The sequence below is a fragment of the Aquarana catesbeiana genome, linkage group LG06, assembly GCF_042186555.1.
Source record: "Aquarana catesbeiana isolate 2022-GZ linkage group LG06, ASM4218655v1, whole genome shotgun sequence".
Taxonomy (NCBI): domain Eukaryota; kingdom Metazoa; phylum Chordata; class Amphibia; order Anura; family Ranidae; genus Aquarana; species Aquarana catesbeiana.
The window spans coordinates 33,914,771-33,939,123 of record NC_133329.1 but is presented as its reverse complement, the minus strand read 5'-3'; the positions used below and the strand labels follow the sequence as shown (position 1 = coordinate 33,939,123).

Sequence of the window (24,353 nt, the reverse complement as noted above, 5' to 3'; positions counted from 1 at the left end):
TGATTATCCGCCCCCCCCCCCCAAAAAAAATGACATGCCAAATGTGGCATATCAGGGGGTCACCAGCACTTAACGCGGAAGTTCCATTTTTAGGTGCATTTTCTGCATTAAGGTAAAAAAACCTTCAAAAATTGGCTCTCCTCCCAGCCCTCCATAAATATTTACCTTAGCACGATCTTCATCCAGGACTATGCCCATCTTCCTCGGCTCTTCTCCCCTCTTCCCAATCTCACAGGCTTGGCTGAAGGCAGCGGGAGTCATTGGCTCTTGCTGCTGTCAATCAAAGCCAGTGATTGGTGTAGGGGCTGAGCCAGGATGTTTGTCTGAAAGCACACAGCCTGGCTTGGGATCAGGCATGCGCAAGCACCCCATAGGATGTGGCTCCCTATAAGGGTACTTGCCAAAGAGGAGGAGTGTTGGTGGGGGACCCCAGAAGAGAAGGTTTGGAGCTGCTCTGTGCAAAACCATTGCACAATGCAGGTACGTATTACACGTTTATTATTTTTTAAAAATTAACTTTACAATCACTTTAAGGCAAATTCATATGTCAAATCCGAACCCCATTGGAGTGAAATGGAGCAGAATGCTAAAAAAGTAATGGTCATTTTCTAGGCTAATAAGCAAGGGATTTTCAAACAAATGGCATGAGTGGGGTAAGGTGATGTTACTGGTTGCTAAAGACACTGCAGGGTCTCTTTACTAAAGACAAATATACTGTGCACTGTAAATATACCCGCAGTTGCTCTAGATCTGAGGGGAAGCTCTAAAATGAGGGGAAGCTCTGCTGATTTCTATCATACAATCATGTGCAAGCAAAAATGCTGTTTTTTTATGTTCCTTGCATGAGATTGAGTATTCTTTGCAAAGTGAAGCTTTATCTTATTTTCTAAGCTCCAGAGCAGATGCTACAGTGCACCGCATATTTGCCTTTAGAAAATCAACCTATGTGGGTGCTGGAACATGTTGCTACCTTAAAAACCATTGACAGAGGAAGCTGTCATATATAGTAGTGGTAGAAAAAACTACTATATATGACACTGGGCAAAAAGTCCTGTGTTTGGCTGAATGCCCAAAAATGAGCAAAGTTCAGTATGACTCTAGGTTTGGACCAAACTGAAAGTTCATCCCTGGTTGCTAACTTAGAAAGCCTTTACTGAGAGGAACATGGAGGCTGCCATTGCTGACGTGAAAATGTTAGCCGCAATGGCCGATGGCCTCACACGATCATTCTTGGGAATGACAGAACGGCGGTCTGCTGATGTAAACAAAGCAGACCTTCGTTCTGTCAGACAGGAAAAGAGAGATCTGGAACCAGAATCAGGAACATGGACCTCTCTATTCCTGCAGTGAGTCCACCCCCACACAGTAAGTAAGCACACTGAGGGAACACATTTAACCCTTTGATCGCCTCTGATGTTAACCTCTTCCCTGCCAGTGTCATTTATACAGTGACAGTGCGATTCTTTTTAGCGCTGATCACTGTATCAGGGTCACTGGTCCCCAAAAAGTGTCACTTAGTGTCCAATTTGTCTGCTGCAATGTCGCAGTGACTCTAAAAATTGCTGACCACCACAATTGATAGTAAAAAAAAAAATCCCAAAATCTATCCCATAGTTTGTAGACGCTATAACTTTTTTGCGCAAACCAATCAATATACTCTAATTGGGATTTCTTTTACCAAAAATATGTAGCAGAATATATTATATTATTATATACCTAAGTTGATGAAGAAATTAGATTTTTTAAATTTTTTTATTGGATGTGTTTTATAGCAGAAAGTAAAAAATATTGTGTTTCTTCAAAATTGTTGCTCTTTTTTTGTTTATAGTGCAAAAAAAAAAAAGATACCACCAAAATAAAGCTTTATTTGTGGGGAAAAAAAGACATCAATTTTGTTTGGGTACAACGTCGCACAACCGCGCAATTGTCAGTTAAAGCGACGCAGTGCCGTATCGAAAAAAAAAGGCCCGGTCATTAAGAGGGTAAATCCTTCCAGGGCTAAAGTGGTTAATTTCGCAGAGAGAGTCGAGTCAACATCGGAAGAAGAACAGAGGGAGAAGACAGCAGAGAAGACCCATCAAAAGAGCAAGCAAAAGAGCGAGAAGATAGTGGAGGAGACCCGGCAGAAGACAGCGAACAAGAAGAACTGGAGAGAGAGCAGAGAAGAACCGGAGAGGGGAGAAGAACCAGCAGAGGCAGAAGACATCAGCGGAGGACACAGAAGAGCCAGAGAGGGGGAAAGAGATCAGAAGAGACGACGGAGCTGCCTTAATAAATTACTTTAAAAACCTGTGTAATGTGTTTTATTTTTGACACTTTTTTTTAGGTGAATGAGTAGGGGTACAATGTACCCCATACTCATTCACATAGGGTGGGGGGCCGGGATCTGGGTTCCCCCTTGTTAAAGGGGGATTCCAGATTCCGATAAGCTCCCTGCCCGCAGACCCCGGCAACCAACGGCCAGGGTTGTGGGGAAGAGGCCCTTGTCCTCATCAACATGGGACAAGGTGCTTTGGGGTGGAGGGGGCGCAGGGCCCCCCTGCCCCAAAACACCCACTCCCCATGTTGAGGGTATGTGACCTGGTACGGTTCAGAAGGGGGGCTCGGACAAGGTTCTGATATGGATTTCGGGGGTTTTAAAATCCATACAAGACCGAAGGGCCTGGTTTGCTCTTGGAGGGGGAACCCATGCTGTTTTTTTTTAAACTTGGCATGGAGTTCCCCTTTAAGATCATCAGACCACAAGTCGCATGCCAAAGTCTGATCAGTCAAGACAGCGATCCGACTTTGATCCGACTTCAGTGATATTCAATGGGCTGAAGTAGGATCAAAGTTGGACCAAAGTAGTGCAGGGAGCATTTTCAAAGTCGGACCGACTTGTGTCAGACCAGTTAAGACGGCTAGGGAAACATTGTCATACCAGTGTGAACCTGGCCTTACTCTGACTTTCCTGATTGATTGCAAGACTGATGAGTTATGCCACGTACACACGAGCGGACTTTTCGACCGGACTCGTCCGACGGACCGAATCCGGCGGACAATCTGACCTTGTGCGGACCTTCAGCTGACTTTTTCTGTCAAAAATCTGACAGACTTTAGATTTGGAATATGTTTCAAATCTTTCCGGCGGACTCGAGTCCGGTCGAAAAATCCGTTCGTCTGTATGCTAGTCCGATGGATGAAAACCGATGCTAGGGCAGCTATTGGCTACTGGCTATCAACTTCCTTATTTTAGTCCGGTCATACGTCATCACGTACGAATCCGTCTGACTTTGGTGTGATCGTGTGTAGGCAAGTCCATTCATTCGAAAGTTCGTCAGAAGTCCGTCAAAAGTCTGTCAAAAGTCCGTCAAAAATCCGTCGGAAAGACCGTCGGACCTTTGTTGCTGAAAAGTCTGCCTGTGTGTACATGGCATAACTCAGAAAATCAGAGAGTCAGCATAATAGTGAGACAACTACTACTTCTAGAAGGGACTACCATTTCCAGACAGTGCCTGTGCTTTTCTCAGGAAAGATTATTATTATTATTATTATTATTATTATTATACAAGATTCACTTAATCCTGAATAATAATAATAATAATAATAATAATAATATTAATAATAATATAAAATTGTTATTATTATTATTACTATGATCTATTAGAAGGACAACAGGACAGCAAACTCATATAAATGTTTGTATGTCTGTATATTCCATAGCTCCCAACTGTCCCCGATTTCGAGGGACTGTCCCTGATTTGGAGCAATGTCCCTCTGTCCCTCTTTCCTCCTCATTTGTCCCTCATTTTGGTCTGATCTGTATAAATGTATATAAAATACACTTTTTATCTTTCAAAAAGTGTTTCCCAGTGCTAAACCTTTCATCCAATTTGTAAATTGCTGCATTTGTACATTTTAAAAGCCAATATAAAGGAATAGTAGTGGTAAAAAAAAAGCCCTTGTGGATTTAATTAACTTTTTTTGGGTTTATTTTCTTTCAAGGGGGTGTGGCAGGAGGCGTGTCCTATGCCTATATACATTTGTTAGTAGGTGTCCCTCATTCCCATCTCAAAATATTGGGAGGTATGATGTTCTGTTACCTGAATGTTCAGTTCTTTGCTTCCTGTCTTTTGCCACATTGGATCCAGAAACAGACTCATATTTTTTTTTATGGCCGGGGACCATGTTCTTTGCAAGGGATTTGTTTTCTTCTTTTATCCTTCTGCTTCCTGAACAAGAAAACATACATTAGGGAAAGAGCTAAACAAAAAGGGAAAATTATTATATGTACGTTAATTTAAAGCCCAACCCCAGACAAAAATGAAATGTAAATAGTGCATTGTGTATTAGTTACCTTACTCCTAGCAGCAAGTGACTGACATGCACTTCATCCGTCTGGCGCCTCCTCTGTTTCTGGAAGGCTCTGGAAAAAGGGCAGGGCAGAGGGTTGGAGTGGCATGGACATACTTGCCAACAGTCACAATTTTCCCGGGACAATCTCGACTTTGGGACCATCGTCCCAATCAGAGGCCGTCCCAATTAAAATCCCGGGATTTTGCCTTTGCCCTGGGAAATCGGGAATGTTTTTGGCTCCGCAGCTGCTTCTGGCTCAAAAAAATGGCTGCCGGCGCTGCCGCGAGATCTCTTTCTGGGCTAGCAGGTTCTTTCCCCTTGTGTTCAGTGGAGAGGGGAGGGGCCTCAATCCATGCAGCCAATGAATCGGCTTCTCTCTTCACAATTCTCCTTCACACTGAAACCAGGGTTAGCTGCACGGATCGGCCCTTCCCCTTTCCACTGAACATGAGGAACGAGACATACACATGGAGCTGCAGCCAACCCTCTGTCTCATGGCCGTGGAGTTTGACAGGTTGGAGCTTTTGACAAAACACCGATCTGTAAGAGGTACTGTACTGGGGACACTGATGTAAGAGGCACTGTACTGGGGACACTGATGTAAGAGGAACTGTACTGGGAACACTGATGTAAGAGGCACTCCGCTGGGGACATGGATGTAAGAGGCACTGTACTGGGGACACTGATGTAAGAGGCACTGTACTGGGGACACCTGATGTAAGAGGTACTGTACTTGGGACACTGATGTAAGAGGCACTGTACTGGGGACACTGATTTAAGAGGCTCTGTACTGGGGACATTGATGTAAGAGGCACTCCGCTGGGGACACTGATGTAAGAGGCACTGTATTGGGGACACTGATGTAGGAGGTACTGTACTGGGGACACTGATGTAAGAGGCACCGTACTAGGGACACTGATGTAAGAGGCACTCCGCTGGGGACACTGATGTAAGAGGCACTGTATTGGGGACACTGATGTAAGAGCAGTGGCGTTGCTATGTGGGTGTGGGGGGGCAGGCCGCACCGGTTGACACCCACCAGAGGGGTGACTCCCGGGCCTCCACCCACCGCTACATACTGTACTAAATTGCTTGTGGTTGCGAGTGTGAGCAGAGCACCAAGCCGTGTGGGGGAGGCTGCCTGTAACCAATCCCCATCTTAAGCTGTGGCTGTGTGTCACTGTGTGATCTCCAATGTCTCCGGAGGCAGCCAGAGTTGGTGGACGGAGCTGGGGGTGTGGCTGCCTCCTCCACTCCTCCCACAGACTCCTTCACTCATAGCTGATATCGCAGATGAAGGAGAAAAAGGTGAGAACAGAGCAGTCCGAGCGTTTTCATCTCCGGGCATGCTATAAGTTACTGTACACATCACTACATTGAGTACTAACCTGACACTATACCACCCCAGCCTGTCCTATGCCACCACAACCTGCCCTATGCCACCCCAACCTGCCCTATGCCACCGCAACCTGTGCTATGCCACCCCAACCTGCTCTATGCCACCGCAACCTGCCATATGCCACCCCAACCTGCCTAATGCCACCCCAACCTGCCCTATACCACACCAGCCTGCCCTATACCACCCCAACCTGCTCTATGCCACCCCAACCTGCTCTATGCCACCGCAACCTGCCCTATGCCACCGCAACCTGTCCAATGCCACCGCAACCTGCCCTATGCCACAGCAACCTGCCCTATGCCACCGCAATCTGCCCTATACAACCCCAACCTGCCCTATACCACTGCAACCTGCCCTATGCTACCCCAAGCTGCCCTATACCACCCCAACCTGTCCTATACCACCGCAACCTGCCCTATGCTACCCCAACCTGCCCTATACCACCCCAACCTGTTCTATATCACCCTAACCTGCCCTATACTATCATTCACAGGGGCCATTCGGGGATGCGCCCCATGACCGTGCGCTGCCTGCAGGGCAGGATAGTCAGGAGGGGGGTGACACCATGTTTTGCCGCACCAGGTGACACCAACCCTAGTGACGCCACTGTGTAAGAGGCACTCCACTGGGGACACTGATGTAAGAGGCCCGCCGCTGGGGACACTGATGTAAGAGGCACTCCGCTGGGGACACTGATGTAAGAGGTACTGTACTGGGGACACTGATATAGGAGGTACTGTACTGGGGACGCTGATGTAAGAGGCAATGTACTGGGGACACTGATGTAAGAGGCACTCTGCTGTGGACACCTGATGTAAGAGGCACTCCACTGGGGACACCTGATGTAAGAGGCATTCTGCTGGGGACACTAATGTAAGAGGCACTCCGCTGGAGACACATGATGTAAGGAGGCACACCGCTGGCGACACATGATGTAAGGAGGCACTGCACTGGGGACACCTGATATAAGGAGGGACTCTGCTGGGAATGCCTGATGTAAGGAGAGACTCCACTGGGGGCACATGATGTAAGGAGGGACTCTGCTGGCAATGCCTGATGTAAGGAGGGACTCTACTGGGAATACCTAATGTAAGGAGGGACTCTACTGGGAATGCCTGATGTAAGAAGAGACTCTGGTGGCATCTGGTGGCAGCCGACATGGCAGAGGATGCACTCGGGGCTCCCACTGATTCTACATTATGAAGAGTTGAACTATTTCATTTTATATTACAATGTAATAATAATGCGCTTCAATCATCCTGACGCCTTAACAACCATGGTGTCGGGATAATTAAAGCGCCAACACCAGGTGTTTGGAGTATCTTTATCTGCTGCTTGTTAAACTTTATGGAATACACATATTTCTACTGTGGTGTATTATCTGGGCCTGCTGTCCCTCCATCCCTCTTTCTTTTCTTCCTTCTCTCTCCTTCCCTCCCTCCCTATTCCTTTCTTTCTCCCTCCATCCCTCGTTCATCTTAGACTCGGACCACACTCCCTTTGAGCCACACCCCTTTAAGCTACGCCCCGCTATTCCATTAAAACTACACCCATTTTTCGATGCGGCGCATTTCGCATGCCACATTTTCCTTTCCACTCTATGCCACGCCGTAACACACATGCCCCGCCCCTAATTGTAATAAGACTCCACCTACAGACAAAAAAGTGTCCCTATAATTTCTTTTACAATGTTGGCAACTATGCATGGACTGTATCTGGGAGCCCCGACCAATCACCAACTAGGAATGGCTGGGGGCAGGCCTCCTATATATACTTATGGTCAGCCTGTTGTGGGAGGAGTTGTCGGGTGGAAGAACTAGTAATGGAGTGTTAGGCTGTCATGGCTCTTAAGGGAAACCCCTTTCTTAGGGGTGGGGATGACCTCGGGTCTGGAGCTTGGGAGCTGGGAAGGAACCTCTCCATACAAGGTCATCGAGAGGTGTCTGGAACAGGAGCAGGAGGAGGACAGCGGGCAAGTCACTAGGAGGGATCCATTCCGGGTTGGTGAGTGACAGGCACAGTGTGGAGATCTGGGAGAGACATGCCAGGATTCAATGTGAAGCCATAGAGAGAGACTGTGATGTCGCTGGGGTTTGAGTCAATTTGCTGCAACCAGGAGAGTTGGCGGGATTGGCACAGGACTTACTGGGACCAGTAGTCCACCAAGATTCAGTTAGCACAAATACTTCTTCTTTTATCGCTTTTGGCTGCTGCACCAAAGGGGTCTGCAGACCCCTGCCAGCAAATGGCGGCTATTGGATAGTTAGGACTTATTCAGAGTGAGGCCTAACCATGTGTTAACTGTGACAGGATTCCAGGATTGTGCAGTAGAGAAAGTGAAGTTGACTCAAGTGATGTGCTGGAGGAGTATGGAGCTTTAGAGACTGCCAATATAGATCCAAAATCATTGTTCAAGTTACAAAAATTAATCATCTGGGTATCCCATGTCCCTTTTCCCCAATCCAAGTTAAATCCCCTAAATAAAGACAAAAAAACAAGCTAAAGAACTGTTCATTGACTGGTGATGTGTGTCTGAAAATGTCTGGCCAAGCAGGGTGACGTGTGGAACTACTACATTCAGTGACCCCACGGGGGCACCGCTACACCAGACTTCTATACCCCTCTGATACACCACTCATTCTATTTTACCTGGATAATCATTGGGAAAACCTCAATGACAATGCAATGCATCTACTGTCCATTGCTGTGTGATTGCAAGTGCTAAACGTGGAGTACCATGTGCATGAGCACAACACATTTGTGCAAACAGACCCCTAAGTGTGCTTCTTTAGCTGCACTTGCAAGTTGTGAAGATTGGCTCTATGTTTTTGTTGCGACGAGTGGTACAATTATGTTGTGGTATTTCTCTGTTTGAATTGTTGACTCCTGGGCTTGTGTTTAAAGTGGTTGTAAACCTAGATACAGTGATACGTTCAAAAACGCTTCTGTTCACGAACAACTCGGTTCGCGAACAGAAGAGTTCACAAAAATTTGCTTTGGTTCACTGACTCCACTTTGGCCAACGAACACGAGCCGCGGCCATCTTTCCTGCTCTGACACATTCATTATGAGAAGAGCAGTAAACCAATCCACTCAGCTAGGGGTTTCTGCCCCCTGACTACCATGAGTGTGGGCTCACTTGATTGGAAATCATGGAAAAACAATTTGTTTGAATTCTACAACTTTATCATGCCCTTGGATGAACTTTTCCTGGATGCACAGTGCATTTTATGGCCCCTCGATTAGTTATTAAAATTGGGGTTTGGGATTGTTTCAAACAAGGATTAAAGAGGAGCTATAGGTCTTTTTTTCTTTTACGATGTACACATGAAAGAGGTCAGCTTAATGTAAAAGACCGTATGTAATATATGTTTGAAATCCTTTTTTTGTACATACATTTCCTAATTTTACTGTATATATTGAATAACCACTTCAGCCCCGGAAGATTTGGCTTCTCAATCGCAATAAGCATATATTGATGGGTTTTCGCAAAATTTATAGCGTCTGCAAAATAGGGGATAGATTTATGGCATTTTTATTTTTTTTTTTTTCTAGTAATGGCAGCGATCTGCAATTTTTTATTGGGACTGCTATATTGCGGCGGACAGATTGGACACTTTTGACACATTTTTGGGACCATTAACAATTATATAGCGATCAGTGCTTTAAAAATGCACTGATTACTATATAAATGTCACTGGCAGGGAAGGGGTTAACACTAGGGGGCAATCAAGGGGTTAACTGTGTTCCCTTACTGTGTTCTAACTGTAGGGGGGATGGGACCAACTAGGGGAAGAGAGAGAGATCGGCCGAAAGGCAAAGTGACATAAGGTAACGTCGCTTCGCCCAGCCGTGCCATTCTGCCGCAGTAAAACTGCGGCGGCTGGTTGGCAAGGAGTTAACATTGAACCCTATGGGAAAATTTGCCTCGGTTTACAACCAATTCGCTTCACGACCAGAGTCATTTCACAAACTAAGTTCCTTAACCTGAGGTAGTCACTGTAGTTTGCAAAAAGTTAAAGTGGTTGTAAAGGCTCAAGGTTGTCTACCTTAATGTTTTCTATGAATGAAGGTAAAAAATTTCTGTGTGCAGCAGCCCCCCTAAAACATTCCGAAGTCTCATCTCAAGCCAGCAATGTTTACAAAGAAAACACTTTTACCACTTAAGCCCCAAAGGTTTTGCCCCCTTCATGGCTAGGCTATTTTTTGCTATTCTGCACTGCGCTACTTTAACTGGCAATTGCTCAGTCATGCAACGCTGTAAGAAAATTACATTTATATCATTTTTTTTTCCACACAAAAAGAGCTTTCTCTTGGTGGTATTTGATTACCAATAAAAAAATAATATTTAAAATGTAAAAACATATATATATATATATATATATATATATATATATACTGATGTACTGACAACCGATATGTTTTTGTTAGTATGTTATTCAACACTGCCGGATTGTGCACGAAGGTGGGAGCCGATCAGCTGGTACCGCAGACTCGATGTCCGCTGGCATCTGGCGATTATTCGTTACACAGGCAGAACAGTAGTCTGCCTATGTAAACACTGCAGATCGCTGTTCTGTCAGCGGGGAAGACATGGATCCTGTGTTCCTACAAAGCAGGGACAAGGATCTATGCCCTTCCCTAGTAAAAACACATCCCACAATTTAGAAAAACACTAGTTAGGCACACATTTAACCCTTTGATTGCCCCTGATGTTAACCCCTTCCCAGCCAGCGTCATTAGTACAGTAACACTGCATATTTTTTAGCACTGATCACTCTATTAGTGCCACTCATCCCCAAAAAGTGTCAAAAGTGTCAGTTAGTGTTCCGACTGTCGCATATCGCAGTCCCGTTATATGTCGCTGATCACCACCATTACTAGTAAAAAAATAAAAGTATCCCATAGTTTGTAGATGCTGTAACTTTTGCGCAACCCAATCGATATACGCTTATTGGGATTTGTTTACCAAAAATATGTAGCAGAATACATATTGCCCTAAATTGATGAAGAAATTCAATTTTTTACCATTTTTTTTTTTTAGTGGATATGTTTTATAGCAGAAAATATTGAAGAGCAGAGGTGATCAGATAGCACCAAAACGAAAGCTCTATTTGTGGAAAAAAAAAGGACATCATTTTTATTTGTGTACAGTGTCACACGACCGCGCATTTCTTAGTTAAAGTGTTGCAGTGCTGTATTGCAAAAAATGGCCTGCTCGTGAAGGGGGGTAAATCTTCCAGGGGTCAAGTGGTTAATAAGAGGCATGGTGAGTTGTTTTACGTTGTACAGTAATTTTTGTCACAATTTTTTGGAAAATAAAAATATTAAATAACATTTTTTTTTTTTTACATACTGTCACCAGTGCAGTACAGCGTCATCATATGACTGGTTTGACAATGATCAGGGTTACTGACTAATGACAGTATGTAAAATAAATAAATAATTTTTCATTCAATTTTTTTTTACATTTTTTTAATTTGTTTTTATTCATTTTTTATTTTTTTTCCTCTCATCAGAGTGGTTCACTGCCACCAGAGATTTTTTTTTTTTTTACACTGTTATTGCTTATACAGTGAATATCACTGTATAAACAATAATTGTACAATAATTGTAGCTGTATAAATTTTTTATCCATTCATGAACAGCTGTCCCGTGGACACAGCGGTCATAGGAGGGTCACGCATCGCACCTCAGATCACAGCAGGCTCAATCACATATATTTATATATGATTAAGCCATGACGTGCCGACCCTCCACAGTATGTTTGCAGGAGTGGGGTGGTAAGTGTTTAAAAAAATAAAATAAACTACCATTTTTTATCTGTCATTTCTAGATCATGACTTTTTTTCACCTAATTATTGCCCAGGTTGGGTTGCATGTAAGTCACATGTCTTGGTGACGTTGCTTCAACTTTTTCAGCCCTTCTCCTCGGGCCATTCAGAGTGGAGCTATCAGTCAAATACTTGATTGGCCCCAAAAGCTGCAACACATGTGTGATGAATCGGAATCAGATTCTTGACTGACAGCTCCACTCCACCTGCAGCTTAGCCCCCCCCCCCAATTGTCAGCGTGGTAAATTACCAGTAAGCTGTGAGTTAGAACAACTTATCTAATAGAAGAATGAGAGTATGGACACTGTGGTAGCGACACTGTAAAAACTCTATGAGCCTACAAAACTTTCCCGCCAAGAACAAAGAAGTAACTGGCAGGAACAACAGGTAGTTTATCTTTTGGGAAAGTTTTAATAAATAAACAAATGGCACAGAAACAATTATTAGGAAGGTTTTAATTTTTTTGGAGCCTTTTTGAAACTTTGGGGTTGATTTACTAAAGGTAAATACACTGCGCACTTAGTAAAGTTGTTCCAGAGCTTAGTAAATGAGCAGAAGCTCTGCTAAATTCTATCATCCAATCATGTGCAAGCAAAAATGCTGGGTTTTGTTTAGTTTTATTTATTTATGTATTTTTTTTTTCCTTGCATGTGATTGGGTACTCTGCAATGTGAAGCTTTACCTCACTTACTAAGCTCTGGAGCAACTGCACAGTGAGAGTCTATTTGCCTTTAGTAAATCAACCCCATTATATAAATGTTTTGGTGTGGAAACCATTGTGCTGTCTCATCTATTTTGCCCTATCCTTTATCAAATTAGATTTATGTTTTCTTTTCTGCTTACCTATTCTCAGGCATAATGTGGTGATAAGGATGGATCCTATCACAGCCAGTACGAAAACCGCAATCAGAAGCCAGTGATGTCTTATATTTCCGAAGCTGTCACTTTGTTGTCCTGTAAATTGAATGTCATAAGAAAGAAAAACACATTTTCAATTTTGAAATAACACAAATAAAATAATAAAATTAAAAGTGGGTCAAATGATATTGAACAGAACTTAAATTGAACCTGCGTCTTACCCATGCTGGGCAATAAAACAAGTTCACTTCAATGCCCCCTTTTCTTCCTTTCATTTCACCACTGCTCTGTTCAGATAGGAAAACTTGTGCAAACTCCAAGTTATATTTTAGAGCTTACACAACGCATTGCATTTTGCACTAAGTCTGTGATCTACAAGGACCCCCAAATCTTTTTCCGTCATGATTCACCAAGAGGAGTCCCTCCCAAAGAGTATTTTGCACTCATATACACTATATTGTCAAAAGTATTTTGACACCTGCTTTACACACACATGAACTTTAATGACATCCCAGTCTTAGTTCGTAGGGTTCAATATTGAGTTGGCCCACCCTTTGCAGATATAACAGCTTCAACTCTTCTGGGAAGGCCATCCACAAGTTTTAGGAGTGTGTCTATGGGAATGTTTGACCATTCTTCCAGAAGCGCATTTGTGAGGTCAGGTACTGATGAGGTCGAGAAGGCCTGGCTCGCAGTCTCTGCTCTAATTCATCCCAAAGGTGTTCTATCGGGTTGAGGTCAGGACTCTTTGCAGGCCAGTCAGGTTCCTCCACCCCAAACTCGCTCATCCATGTCTTTATGGACCTTGCTTTGTGCACTGGTCTAAATCATTTGGTGGAGCGGGGATTATGGTGTGGGGTTGTTTTTCAGGGATTGGGCTTGGACCCTTAGTTCCAGGGAGGGAAACTCTTAAGGCGTCAGGAGGAGAAGGCTTGGCTTGCAGTCTCCGCTCTAATTCCTCCCAAAGGTGTTCTATCGAGTTGAGGTCAGGACAGTCAAGTTCATCCATCCTCAACATCAGTGCCTGACCTCACAAATGTGCTTCTGGAAGAATGGTCAAACATCCCCATAGACACACTCCTAAACCTTGTGGACGGCCTTCCCAGAAGAGTTGACACGGTTATAGCTGCAAAGGGTGGACCAACTCAATATTGAACCCTATGGACTATGACTGGGATGCCATTAAAGTTCATGTGGGTGTAAAGGCGGGTGTCCCAATACTTTTGACAATATAGTGTATTTAGCACACAAGTGCATAACCTTAGATATTTTTCAACACAGAACATCATTTTCCATGAATCTGCCCAACACCCTATTTTATCTTGATTTTCCTCTAACCATGAATCGCAAAGAAAGAGTTAAAAATTAATCTCAGAGTAACTGTAGAATCGGATTCAAACACAGGTAAACAGAACATGCCCAACTTTTGCTGTTTTCTTGGTTGCACTGGTAGTGTACCAAAGGAAATTAGCTTTTCAAATATATTCCCCATCAAATTAAAATTGTATAAGTTTCTCCAAAGAAATAAAATAGAAATCCTGATAAAATCCACTAGGCTACCCTGCTTTTGACATAATAACTTCATAACATCATATATCTTATCACTAGAGAAAAATAAAGTATGTTACTTAAAGCAGAGCCTCGCCCAAAAGGGGAAGCTCCACTTATTTTGACAGGTACCCAATCCCACTTCCGGCTGATGTCACCATGGCAACCTTAGCCTGAAGTTTGGCCCCCTCCTCCTTCCCCCGCCACCGGACCATTCACAAAGCATAGTGCGCTTCCCGCAGGGAGGGGAGTATGGAGCCGGCTGTGTAGTTGCAAGGCTTCACTGCCAGTTTCCCTTAGCCGAGATGGCAGCAGTAGCGATTGAAAAATTGTCTAGGGTGAAGACATCGCTGGATTCCAGGACAGGTAAGTGTCCTAATATTAAAAGTCAGCAGCTACAGTATTTGTAGCTTCTGACTTTTAATTTTTTTTCTGGAGGGGCCTGGAGCTCCGCTTTAAGCTGGCCAGAGATGGATCAAAATTCAGCTGGTTCAGCAGGCACCAGCCAAATTTTGATCTATATGTGGCTGCTGCAATTGAACAGAAGTCAGTCTATTGCCCTGTTGGATAAAAGCCACTCGATCAGTGGCTGAAGCCGGTGTTGATCTGTGTATTCTGACAGCAGAAAAGTCCCCCACACTGCTGGAATACAATAGCGCAGCAGAGAGGTTTCCCACATCCATTGAATGTGTGGATTGGAGGTATTTTTTTCATTCCTGGCAACTAAACAAAAATAAATAAATAAAAAATGAATCGTGCATGGCCAGCTTTAAACTTGAACTGTCCTTTTGCCTGGACCAAAGTTTGATATATTTGAAATTATCAAAGATTTACATTTATTTTCTAGAAGCTTCTTATTCAAAGCATTACATGATTTTAACTGGAAGGTTTCAGTAAAAATGTTCCATGATCAATGGAAGGGAAGGGGATCGATGGAATGGAATACAATTTTGCATGTCACAAGTGTGTATCTGACACTCTGGGGGTTATTTACGAAAGGCAAATCCACTTTGCACTACAAGTGCAAACTAAAAGTGCAAAGTGCATTTGAAATTGCACTAAAAGTGCACTTGGAAGTGCAGTCGCTGTAGATCTGAGGTGGACATGCAAGGGAAATAAAAAACATCATTTTAGCTTGCACATGATTGGATGATAAAATCAGCAGAGCTTCCCTTCTTTTCAGATCTTCCCCTCAGATCTACAGCGACTGCACTTCCACGTGCACTTTCAGTGCAATTTCAAGTGCACTTTGCACTTGTAGTGCAAAGTGGATTTGCCTTTCGTAAATAACCCCCTCTGTCAGAAGTATTCCTTTTATTCAACACTTTAGACTCCACAGAAACTACGAATAAGCATCCAAATGATGTGAAACGCGTTAGCAGTCTACCACCTTGTACGTCTCTGCAATTGACTGTATTGTTGGATTTTATTGAAATAAAGATGTCCTTATCCCAGAGTGCGGCTATCCAGGATTTCTTTCTACCTCACTAGAACCTCCAACCATTATATTTTTTTTATAGCAGAGACCCTAGAGAATAAAATGGCGGTCATTGCAATTCTTTATGTTCACGTTTGTTGCGCACCGGTTCTCAAGCAATTTTTTTTGGAATAAATACACTTTAATGAATAAAAAAAATAAAAATAAATAATATATACCCCGATGTTTTGTATAATATGAAAGATAGTGTTATTCTTAGTAAATAGATACCTAACACGTCAGGCTTTAAAATTGCGTGCGCTCGTGGAATGATGCCAAACTACAATACTTAAAAATCTCCATAGGCAATGTTTAAAAATTTCTACAGGTTACCAGTTCACAGTTACAGAGGAGGTCTAGTGCTAGAATTATTGCTCTTGCTCAGACGTTCGCAGCGATACATCATGTGTTGTGCAAACACTTTTTACATATGTGGGTGTGACCTACATATGCGTTCACTACTCCACGCAAGCTGCATTTAAATGTCTTTATTTTTATTAATTGTATTACCTATTTTAATGTTTACGTGTTTTTTTTTATCAATTTTATTGCTATTGCGAGGAATGTAAACATCCCTTGTGATAACAATACAGCATGGCAGGTCCTCCTCATAGGGAAATCTGGGGATTTTAAAGACTCCAAATCTCTACTTTACCCTTAAAAGAAAAAGATAAGAAAAAAATATACATCTTTTGCTTTAAGAAAAAAAAAAAAACTTGTTTACATGGCCTGAGAACCGGAAGTGACGTTGACATTGTGCTGGTCCTCCAAGGGCATAGAGATGAGTGGTGGCCGTCTTGCCATTGCTTATCTCTCTGTGTAGAAACTACCGGCATTGGATGATTCCCGGAACTAACGATCAGTAATGTTAGCCCGGGAACCACCACAAAGCGGTGGGGGGGGGGGGGTGGCCCTCTCCCCCTGCTTCTAAAAGTTATCCTGTGGTGAATACAATTCAGGGATCACTTTTATTGGAAAGCCAGCCGCCTAAGGGAAAAAACAATACCAGGGTTATGGAATCTAGCTGCAGACATGACACCGGTATTTAACCTCAAAGTCATGACATACATCCCCAGTTAGGCGGTGGGCAAGTGGATAAAGAGACCCTGTGCTTCTGACCTTTTTAATATTGGGCCCCATTCACATCTAAGTGACACTTTGTGTATTTTTTAGCGCGACAGTCCATTGACTTCAATTGGCTGTCTGTCGTGCAAAAAACAGGCCAAAGAAGCTCATGTATCATATTTTGTCGCTGAGCCAAATGATGAGCAGTTTAACCCTTCTTTTGCGTGTTTTATCAAGTTCAAAAATTGCACCATGTCTGAGGAGCTATTAAGAAAAATGGCACCGAAAGCGCATCGCATGTTTTGCTGCATTTGCTGAAAATGCAGGCAGAAAAGCAAGATTCAGCCAGCGTTTTGAGCATACCATCTTGAGCCCGGACAAAAGGTCTCCCCCTATGTGATAAGTGCAGTATTTACATATTCAGATATTCCATTCCCCACTATACTTAAGAGGACTGATTACTTACCCATTTAACAATTTGGTCTGGTATCCATGGGCCACTTTTCGGTACTATTGATACTGTATTGAACACGCTTATTGTGGGAATCTGTGACCATTATGTGTGATTTTTACTCTAATACCTATACATGACCACTATATACCAGTGGTATCTACCATAGACCACATGATACAGTGCCTTGCAAAAGTATTCACCCCCTTGCCATTTTTCATGTTTTGTTGCCTCACAACCTGGAATTAACATGGATTGTTTGAGGATTTGCATCATTTAATTTACAGAACATGCCCACAACTTTGAAGATTTTATTTTAATTTATTGTGAAGCAGACAACAAATAGGACAAAATAACAGAAAAAGTAAATGTGCATAACTATTCATCCCCCCTAAAGTCAATACTTTGTAGAGCCACCTTTTGCGGCTATCACAGCTCCAAGTCTCTATGAGCTTGCCCCATCTTACCAATGGGATTTTTGCCCATTTCTCCTTGCAAAACTGCTCCAGCTCCTTCAAGTTGGATGGTTTGCAATTGCAAGCAGCAATCTTTAAGTCTGACCACAGGTTTTCTATTGGATTGAGGTCTGGGATTTGACTGGGCCATTCCAACACATTTACATGTTTCCCCTTAAACCACTCAAGTGTTGCTTTAGCAGTGTATTTGGGGTCATTGTTCCGCTGGAAGGTGCACCTCCGTCCTAGCCTCAAATCACACGTAGAGTGGTACAGGTTTTGCTCAAGAATATTCCTGTATTTAGCACCATCCATCTTTCCCTCAACTCTGACCAGTTTGCCAGTCCTGACTGCTGAAAAACATCCCACAGCATGATGCTGCCACCACCATGTTTCACAGTGGGGATGGTGTTCTTTGGGTGATGTGATGTGTTGGGTTTGCGCCAGACATAGCGCTTTCTTTGATGGCCAAAAAGTTCAATTTTAGTCTCATCAGACCAGAGCACCTTCCTCCATACATTTTGGGAGTCTCCCACATGCCTTTTTGTAAAACTCAAAATGTGCCATTTTGTTTTTTGCTGAAAGTAATGACTTTCTTCTCGCCACTCTGCCATAAAGCCCAACTCTATGGAGTGTACGGCTTATTATCGTCCTATGTACAGATACTCCAGTCTCTGCTGTGGAACTCTGCAGCTCCTCCAGGGTTACCTTAGATCTCTGTGCTCCTCTCTGATTAATGCCCTCCTTGCCCGGTCCGTGAGTTTTGGTGTGCGGCCGTCTCTTTGCAGGTTTTCTGTTGTGCCATGTTCTTTCCATTTGGTTATGATAGATTTGATGGTGCTCCTAGGGATCACCAAAGATTTGGATATTTTTTTTATAACCTAACCCTGACTTGTACTTCTCAACAACATTGTCCCTTACTTGTATGGAGAGTTCCTTGGTCTTCATGGCAGTGTTTGGTTAGTTGTGCCTCTTGCTTAGGTGTTGCAGCCTCTGGGGCCTTTCAAAAAGGTGTGTATATGTAATGACAGATCATGTGACACTTAGATTGCACACAGGTGGACATCATTTCACTAATTATGTGACTTCTGAAGGTAATTGGTTGCACCAGAGCTTTTTATGGGCTTCATAACAAGGAGGTGAAAACATACGCACATGCCAATTATCATTTTTTTATTTCTGAAAAATAGTTTTATGTATATATTTTTCTAATTTTACTTCACCAACTTAGACCATTGTGTTCTGATCCATTACATATAATTTAGATAAAAAAAAATTGAACTAAAGGCTGTAATGTAACAAAATAAGTAAAAAGCCAAGGGGGTGAATACTTTTGCAAGGCACTGTATATGTGTATCCTACTACCATAGACACACGTATGCAATTTCGTTTTTTCGGTTGTCTGTCAGTTTGGTCAAGTTCTCCCCTACCCTGAACCACAAGTTTACCAGCACCTACCCAGTATGTGTCCTGAGGAAGCTAATATTTTAGCGAAGCGCGTTGATGAGCAAGTTTTTGGAGGCATTACTGGATCAGAAATTCTTCTCTTACCTTGATACATTATTAAATTAATTTTTGGACCATAGGTCCAGTCCTCTATACAGTAACTGCATTATTGGGTAATTGATATTTTTTGACTTGGTCAATCCTTAAATATCCATCCATATATAGTTTGATGATCATCACAAAGAAAAATGTTTCTTTTTTAAATCAAATTTAATTGATGTTTTCATAACATCTCATGCACATTTTTTTGTTTTCTACAGTATGTGTCAGATTATTGTCATTTTAACTTTTAATTGTTTGCACACATTTTTTTATTATTATTGCTGTTATTGGAGCGTGGTGCAATTTATTTATATGCGCTTTGACAAAGTTGGTTAACACTTAGCTGTGGTGAGTGTGAAAGTGTTTTATTAGTAATGTATAGCTGATAAGATAAGAAACAAATGCCTCAAGAAGGCCTATCAAAAAGCATTCAATAAATCTCAAAAAGATTTGTTATTTGGTCACAAAAAAAATAAAGATAAAATTGTCACATTACACATGTGACCAGAAGATGATTTGATCTATTATCAGAAAATACTGGTGCAGTACCCTCCTAGTTAGGCTGCAAGAGTTTAGGTAAATGTAGTTGCGGCTTCCCTTTAGCAGGCGAGCAGTGTTCAATTGCTTTTGGCTGTTCTGGGTTCTGCTGGTGCAAGTTCAAACTACATCCCCCTGCATTCCACTGAGTTCTGGAATATAGTGGGTGGGAGAGTCAGACCCTGGCCTGCATGTTCAAACAGCCTCAGCCAAACGCTGGTCAGGGGAGAGTGTCCAGTAAGGCTGGGGTATAAATAAGTTGGGGCCAAGAACAGCAGTCTCTTGTTCCTGGGGGAGTGACCCGCTGGGCTGCCAGCAACGGAAGAAATCCTTTTTTCAGATCCAAGCTTCAGCTAGATCTCAGGGATCTCCACCCAGTGTACCCTGAAGCTCAGGAAGTTTTGCAGAGAATCCAGACTGGAGGCATCAAGTACAGGGACTGACTGATATTACAGGAAGCAATAGAAGGACCCAGGTCACGGTGAGTACTAGCCTCAAGCATCCTAGAGACTTTCCTTAAAACCTTTGGGGAGCTCATTACAGTTTTTGACTCAAGACCAGTAGCGACAGGGTTATTTATATTTTATTTATGTGTTTGCTTGTTTGTTTATTTATTGATTTATGTATTCATTATTTTGAATTAGAGTTTTGCTTTACAGCTCTTTCACACTGGCAGACTCCCCCAGTGGATCAACCTGCTCAGCAGGGGATCTCTCTGCTGATCCCTGCTGAGCAGGCAGATGGCTGGTCCGTGTCCTCCCTGCTGATGCAAAGCGGACATAGACACAGCCCACTTTCTTCTATGGGCGGTTGGATTTAAACGGACCGACTGTATATTTACCTCCGACTGTCATCCAATCCGATCCACCAGACAGATGGGGAATGGGTCCCCCATCCATCTGTTTTTAGGGGATAGTATCAGATGTCAGCAGGTGTAAATGGACAGATGTCCATTTACATCCACCGCTCCATAGTGGGCATTGAGTCCGATCAGGTCCCCTTGTGTGAAATGGGCCTTAGATGTGCATTTTTCACAAATAATACCTTTACCTTCTCCAAGGACACACGGAATCAGCAAGAAAACATTTATGAGGCTTTCCGTCCACCACCACTGAAGACAGGCATTGTGACCCTTCCCTATTGAGGGAAAAAAAACAAACAAACTTTCAATCATAATGTATCTCATTGTGTCCAAAATGAAGCTGTCGACAAAATAAAAACATGACACATATGACCTTTAACATAGTTTATTACATAATGATTCTGCCAGTTTAACAGACCAACCTTTCATTTGTTAGTCACTTATGAAAATTCAATCTAACACTACTAGGTTCACAATTTGAAAGTGTTGCTGCCCAAGGGTGACTACACTGCTCTTCCACAGATACAGTGGTGGAGTGAGTGGAGCCACCATGAGATCAGAAAGTGTGTTACTGGCTAAACACCTGGTGAAAATAAAAAGAAGAAGACTGAAAAAAAACTCATGCAGGCATAGCTAAGGACTGGTAAGCTGAAACATTTTTTGTTTACATAAAACAAATGTATGGGTTTGGGTTTAAATACACTTTGGGCCAGGGGTAGGCAACCTCGGCACTCCAGCTGTGGTGAAAATACAAATCCTATCATGCTTCTTCTTCTAGGAGTCATGCCTGTGATTGTCAGTGTCTTGCAATGTCTCTTGGGGCTTGTAGTTTCACCACAGCTTGAGGGCCGAGGTTGCCTACCCCTGCTTTGGGCTGATCATATATGCCCCATACAAAATATCCTAATGCAATACTCATGTAATGACAGGTAACTTAGGGGTACTAGAATGGATTTCACTTCCTGTCTAACATCCATAACTTGCACAGGAAGTCGGAAGATTTCTCTTCTCTCTCTCTGTTCTACCCAGGAAGTGAGAAGAAATCATCCCAAGGTAAACACAGCAAAAAAATGTTGACATCTTTCCCACTTATATCTAAAAAAGCTTCTATGATTGAAATGTGATCTATGAATGGAGAATGGGTGGATCCCCCCTCTGCCTCATCCATTCATAGTTTCATTCATAAAAGCAGTAGTACAACTTCTAAGAACGGAGGAGTTGGTTGTAAATGGCGGGCATAGTTGGGCTCTCCTGATGAGAGCCTATGACAGCCCCTTAGCTGTATTACCCCTGTAATATTGGAAAATTAAGGTGGGGGATGGATGGAGGAGGATTTCACCTAATAGAAGAGACATCACCACAAAGGGCATTTTCTACTGATGGTAAGTTATGTCCCAGTGCTGATTTTTGTTTTCCGTTTTGGCTACACTTAGGCTTTAAAACCTCTGTCAAAGTATTTTCATCTGTGTCTTTGTCAGGAACGTGCTGGCCATAGCACAGCTGAAGCTCCGAGGCACATGCAAATGCACATCCGGTGGTCTGCTGGTGCCCGTCTTACTGTGCTCAGACTAACACATATGTGCACGCATGTGCGAGTGCGAACGCCTATACGCATGCATGGGTTTTAGTCATTGACATTGGCACCAAGTGGCCTATATAATTGCAGCAGCTGCACTAGCATATTTATGTACCCGTGTTCTGGTGACTTCTGTATTTCACCTGGCTTGCTCCTGACTTCACTTGAACGCTACCTGCCCTTACCTTGGCTTGCCTCTGGACCTAGCTCTGCCTTCTGCTTATCTGCCTGATCTCCTGTTGCCAACCTCTGCCTGCACCCCGATGATTCCCTGCCTGCAGTCTATGCCTGCACCTGACCGTTTGTTGCCGACCTGGCTTGTCTGACATCGCATCCTGCTTTTCATCTGCCCTACCTATACCTGCCTATCTCCCGCTGGAGCTTTTGCCACTGTGGGCCACCAGCCTTCCTGCACCTACTACCAGCCACTGTCTTCTGCTGCCTGCTGTCTGCCATCCCAGGGTCTGCAGCTCCTTCTATCATCTGCTGTACCAGCTATCCGGCCAACTCTGGTGACACACCTGTTAGGCATCACTACGTCCAGCGCACTGTCGCAACATCAATGGTGCCCAAGCTAGGGCTGTATGAGAGGCCTTCTCTCTGCATGTCAGGCTCAGCCGCAAGGTACCTGACAGTCTTGCTGTCCCAGTAACAGCAGGTCATTTCCATTCCTGCGATCACAGAGACAGGAAATGGGGTGAAACCTCCCCAACAGGGTCACCAATAATAATAAACACTTGACACAAGTATTGTATTGTGATTTTGTACATATTGCCAGCACTTAAATATTACTATTGTTTTACTCAGATAAATTTGACATATTGGCGTTGATTTACTAAAACTGAAGAATACAAAATTTGGTGCAATTGCGCATTGTAGCCAATCAGCTTCTAACTTCAGCTTGTTCAGTTAAGCTCTGACACAAAAAAAAACTGGCAGCTGATTGGTTGCTATGCAGAGCTGCACCAGATTCTGCACTATCCAGTTTTAGTAAATCAACCCCACTGTGTAGTCAAATTTTATATTTATTTATTCGTCACCAGGTTTCTTTTGGTTCCTTTTCAACTTTCAGGCACTCCCTTACGGTCTGTTGTTTATAGAGCTCAATAACTCAAGCTGAAATTTACACACAACACTAAATTACTTATTGCAGTGATCCCTTCTTATCAGACAACAGGGTTTGTAGTTTTAGTGATTACAAAGAAAAAGAAGTAGTTTTAGCCAGACAAACTGAGCCTTCAAACAGGCAGTGCCAGTAAAAAAAAAAAAGAAAGAAAACAAAGAAACATAAAAATGCAACTACAGAGAATTTGACCAAAAACTATTAAGGCTTATTCACACCTATGTGTTGTGGTAATGCACACATTACCACCGTACATTTCAATGTACCACAGAAAATTTTTCAACAGTGCATGATAATGCACTACTGTGCTTTGTGGTGCACTGCGTTACAAAGATGATGCATATTCAGTTTCCAAGTTGATTATAGTGCATTGGCAGAACATAAAATGACATGATGCTGGCAAAGTGTGAATGGGTGAATAGAGTCTCTTTCTATTTCCATTTCATTTTTTCTATTACAGATATTTCCAATTATTATTATTATTATTATTATTATTATAAATATACAGTATATATGCAATATACTTAAAAAGGTTGTTTTCTGTTTCTGACTTTTAGCAGAATGAAGGGGGATTTACTGAAGGTAGGGGCACGCTATTGAGGTCTGTGTAGTCCCTGGATGACAACTATGATTCGCCTATGATTCTGGAGTTGTGCTATAATTATTAGTTTTGGAGTTAGTAGGTAACAGCAATTTCATCTACAAGTAACATTCTTTTGTGTAATTTCAGTTTTAAAATACTTTATCTTAAGAAATATGCAATACACACGGCACACACATTTATACAAGCACATACGCTTAAGTATCTTTGCAAGTAGTTACTTCAAATGACTTACCTGTCTTCATTTTGTGGTCAACAAATCAGAATTGACACTCTCTGCTTTATATTGGACCTCATATATCTGGGCCTTGGATTCTAATTCCTAGTTTTAACTTGTCTTTTTGTGTGTTAACCTCCTGGATAAAGCTCTCTCCCTGTTTTCTGCTCTCTTTTACTCTTTTGATTCTGGTGTAATCACATTACTTTCTCGTATGCTAAGGTGTGGATTTTACAATACATAATGATTAACAGACGCTGTGCCTGTAAAAGTTATATCTCGTGCAATACGATGTACAGTATACAGTATCATTCTAAAGTATATATCATGATGTTGGGGAACTTAACTCAAAGGTGTAGAGCAAAAGTGAGCCCAAAACATTCAGGAAACGCAATTTCGGGGGTTTACATAAAAATAAAGTAAAGTTGCTTACATCAGGATTCCCACACAGGGGTTTCATCTTCATA

General features: G+C 42.7%; 1 protein-coding gene across 2 annotated transcripts in view; it reads right to left on the bottom strand.

The window, feature by feature from the left end:
- Nucleotides 1-24,064, bottom strand: part of LOC141148291 (uncharacterized) — a 48,698-nt gene extending 24,634 nt beyond the window's left edge. For both annotated transcript variants that reach the window (XM_073635583.1, XM_073635584.1), the window contains exons 1-4: nucleotides 23,905-24,064; nucleotides 20,558-20,644; nucleotides 12,412-12,522; nucleotides 4,083-4,211 (exon numbers count right to left, since the gene is read on the bottom strand). In XM_073635583.1, the coding sequence (XP_073491684.1) occupies nucleotides 4,083-4,211; nucleotides 12,412-12,522; nucleotides 20,558-20,644; nucleotides 23,905-23,914 (337 nt within the window). In that variant the 5' untranslated portion in view covers nucleotides 23,915-24,064. The remainder of the gene's footprint in view (nucleotides 1-4,082; nucleotides 4,212-12,411; nucleotides 12,523-20,557; nucleotides 20,645-23,904) is intronic.
- Nucleotides 24,065-24,353: the final 289 nt, after the last annotated feature.